Below are 3,760 nucleotides of genomic sequence, written 5' to 3'. Positions count from 1 at the left end.
GAGTTTGCTGGTCGGTATGGGAAGGGGAACTGTTTGCGGCTTGTTTTACATGGTTATTTTTTGGGGCCTTCAGGGTTTCTGAGTTGGTCGGGAGACAAGGGGGGTAGGGGGTCTGCAGTGGGAAGATGTGCAAATTACAGAGGAAGGTTTAGACATCAAGATTAAAAGGTCCAAGACGGATCAGAAGGGGAGGGGCTCTCGGGTCATGCTGGGTCGAGGGAGCGAGGCTCTATGCCCAGTTCAGGCGGGTAAGGTGTGGAAGGAGCGCTGTGGGGTTAACTCAGGTTTGGTTTTTCAGCATTCGGATGGATCGCCGGTTACAGCGGCACAGGTGCTGGGGGTATTGCGTAAGACGTTGGGCAGGGTAGGAGAAAAGGGGGAGGAGTTTGGGACTCATTCTTTTAGGATGGGCGCAGCATCTGAGGGTAGCAGGCTGGGTTTTTCGGAAGAAAAGGTAAAAAGCTTGGGGCGTTGGAGGTCGGGAAAATACAAGAGTTACGTTAGGGACTTTGGGAAAGGGGATTGTTGAAGAAGATGGGGGAGGACCTGGTGGGCAAGTTGTGTTGTTTTGTAATAAGTTGATTTGTAAGCAATTTGTTGTAATTTCTGTTTCAGATGCTGCGCAATGAAAGGGGGAGTTGGCGCAAGTGTGGATTGTTGGACATTCAATTGTGAAGTGGGCTGGCAAAGAGGCGGAAAAAAGGGTGTTTGGAAGGCAATTGGGGTGCAGCTATAAGGAAGTGGTGGTGAGGTGGCACGGTTTGGGGGGCCTGCGCTGGGATCAGCTGCTGCCCATATTGGCAGGGATGAGGGAACGCTATGGAGTCCCTCGGGTGGTGATGCTGCATGCTGGGGAGAATGACCTGGTTAGGGACACGGGGGTGGCTCTGCTGAGGAAAATGAAGAGGGATTTAGGGTGGATTAGGGATATGTGGCCTCAAGCAGTGGTGGTGTGGACTAAGTTGTTGCCGAGAAGAGTGTGGAGGGGAGCAAGAAATGAGGGAGCAATTGAACGGGCCAGGAAGGGGATAAACAGGGAAATGGAGAAATTTTGTACGTCAGTGGCGGTGAGGGTCATGGACCATAAAGAAATAACATATGAGGGGTTTCTTATCTTTAGAGAGGATGGGGTACACTTGTCCAGGTATGGGAATAGTTACTACCTGGCGGACTTGGGTTCTTGGCTGGGAGACTGGGTGAAAAGTTTGAGGTAGAAAATGGGGGGGGGGGTTGGGGCAGAAAGAACTCCTCGGGGGAGGGTTTTTCTGGTGCCGGGGGCATGGCCCCTTTTGATGTGGGGGGAGGGAAGCACAATGGGGGAATGACACGGGAAAGGAGGGGGTGGCGCTGTTTGCACAAGCAAGTCACCCCGGGGGATCAGGTATTGAGCCTGGAGGGGCATGGCCCCTGGGGAGAAAGCGGGACGCCTGGAAATAAGGGCAAGGATATGGTAGGATCCAAGGGATCATTAGGGAGGAAATTGGTTATTTCATTATTTAATTGTTGGGGGGAAAATGAAAGTGTTTAAGTTATTTAATTAATTGTTCAAATAGCTATTTAGCTTGTTAGGCCATGGAGCCAGTTAAGCGTTTTGATTGTAAGCTTTGACCTGTCATATTAATGCAACCTTTTCCACTTTTAAAATGAGTCTGGGTTTTTGTGCAGTAAGCCAAAAGGGGGGCCCCGGGGGGAACGCGAAGCGTTTCCCCCCGGGGAGTTTTTTGGCGCTGCACACGGCCAGCGAGTGGCCGTGGGAGGCAGAGTGCCTCCCGGGGTATTTAAGGGGCTCAGGGAATGTTCGGGAGCCAGGCGACGGTTAGGACTTGAAGATTGTCCCGCCCTCCCACCCCTTCATTTTGGGTTTTTAGGCCATAGGCCTGTTTGAAGCCGGGAGAGGGTCCAGGGTACATTTTGTGGGGGGTTTTTTGCTAGAGGTAGGGGTGGTAGTTTTGTGTGACAGGTCAGGGCATCGTGAGCGGTGTTGTAATATTGTTGCTGATGTGGCAGGTCAGGCTGGCTGCAGGTCACAGGAAGGGGGAGTTTGGTGTAGAGGGGAGTTTAACGGGGTTTGAAGTGGGTCGGGGCGCCGGGGGCATGGCCCCTTTTGATGTGGGGGGAGGGAAGCACAATGGGGGAATGACACGGGAAAGGAGGGTGTGGCACTGTTTGCACAAGCAGGTCACCCCGGGGGATCAGGTATTGAGCCTGGAGGGGCATGGCCCCTGGGGAGAAAGCTGGACGCCTGGAAAAAGGGGCAAGGATACGGTAGGATCCAAGGGATCATTAGGGAGGAAATTGGTTATTTAATTATTTAATTGTTGGGGGGAAAATGAAAGTGTTTAAGTTATTTAATTGATTGTTCAAATAGCTATTTAGCTTGTTAGGCCATGGAGCCAGTTAAGCGTTTTGATTGTAAGCTTTGACCTGTCATATTAAAGCGACCTTTTCCACTTTTAAAATGAGTCTGGGTTTTTGTGCAGTAAGCCAAAAGAGTGCTAATCTCTTTATTTGTTACTCTTATTTTGATAGTAGCCCATAACAGTTGCCATGCCTCCTTTGGAGACTATCGCCTCGAGAGCAGAAGTACTGTGCACTGATTCAGCAAATCAGTGCATTGTGTCTCAGAAAAACCAGCATTCCTCTCTGAACTTGAAAAGCAAGTCCTCAGCTGTGTTCGGGGAAATGGAAACTAAATATGAATTACTGGTATTGCTAAAGCCCGGCTGGAGGCGAGGCGCTGACATGCTGCGGTAACTTGCCCCTGCTCGGCTGCGCTGGCTACTCCTCCTACACTCTGTCGCAAGTATGTCGTTCTGTGATCAACTCTACCCTGGGAACCCCAGACGAAGGGCACGGGCAGAGCAGTTATATGAGCAGCTGCGCCAGCACATGCTGCCCAACATTGTCACTGCCAACAAAGTGCTAAGGGTCCTCACCAGCTACCTGCATCGACAGCTCCAGATGGCCAGCATGTCACGGGACCCCTCCCTGGTGGAAAATGCTGTAGGTTTGTTCAGTTGCTTGGAAACGTTCACGCATGGCATGCAGAGGTTGGACCTGAGGTTGAAGGAAAACCTCCCTGCAAATATCTACTGGAAACTCGGGGGCTCCTGGGCACCTAGGACGGCAGAGGCCCTGCTTAAATATTCCAATGTATCGAAAGCGCTCTGGCTGGTCACAGCTGTGGTCATAGTGGTAACTGTTGCGACAGTTTTCCGCTACACCACAGACAACATCCAGCAGCCCTGGGCTGGCCTGCTTGTGCTGGCCACCATTGTTGTGTGGACAACCATGTGTGTCTATATCCGTTATGGTATTGATCTCGTCATTAGCAGACTGCTTGGATGTATGGAGAAGAGTCGTCTGGAGTCTCTCATCCAGCAATATGAAAGGGAGCTGGAGGACATGCGCGAGGCCATGAGGGAGAGGCTTTAGATCAAGGTGAGACATTCGATATTCAAAACCAAGTCTGGCAAATTTACTTCCAAAATGGACAACTCTTTAATTGCACGATCCGCTGTTTCTGCACAAGCACATTTCTCTGGCGGGCTTGTGTACTGGCAACTGGCATCAGCAACTTCAAAGTCTTGACATCAAATGTTGCAAGCGTAGGAATCATGGTTCCCTTCTAAGGGATTTTCCGAGTTGCCAGGCTGCCCATCCTTGTTGGTTTCTACATGAGGGGCTCAGTGAGAAAAGGCCCCCATACTCTGCTCACATGGGGACTAGCGTTTCAGGAGTTGGCTCATCTGGAAGAGGA

At 51.1% G+C, this 3,760-nt stretch overlaps 1 protein-coding gene across 1 annotated transcript; it reads left to right on the top strand.

Annotated features, from left to right (window-relative positions):
- Window positions 1–2,805: 2,805 nt before the first annotated feature.
- LOC138471807 (single-pass membrane and coiled-coil domain-containing protein 3-like) lies at window positions 2,806–3,435 on the top strand. Its single transcript, XM_069609669.1, has one exon. The coding sequence runs from the start codon at window positions 2,806–2,808 to the stop codon at window positions 3,433–3,435; it is 630 nt and encodes a 209-aa protein (XP_069465770.1).
- The last annotated feature ends 325 nt before the right edge of the window (window positions 3,436–3,760 follow it).

Source organism: Ambystoma mexicanum, chromosome 1p (genome assembly GCF_040938575.1).
Source record: "Ambystoma mexicanum isolate Mex_15411 chromosome 1p, UKY_AmexF1_1, whole genome shotgun sequence".
In the NCBI taxonomy this organism is placed as follows: Eukaryota; Metazoa; Chordata; class Amphibia; order Caudata; family Ambystomatidae; genus Ambystoma; species Ambystoma mexicanum.
The sequence above is the reverse complement of the archived record's forward strand: the minus strand, read 5'-3'. Positions and strand labels throughout refer to the sequence as shown.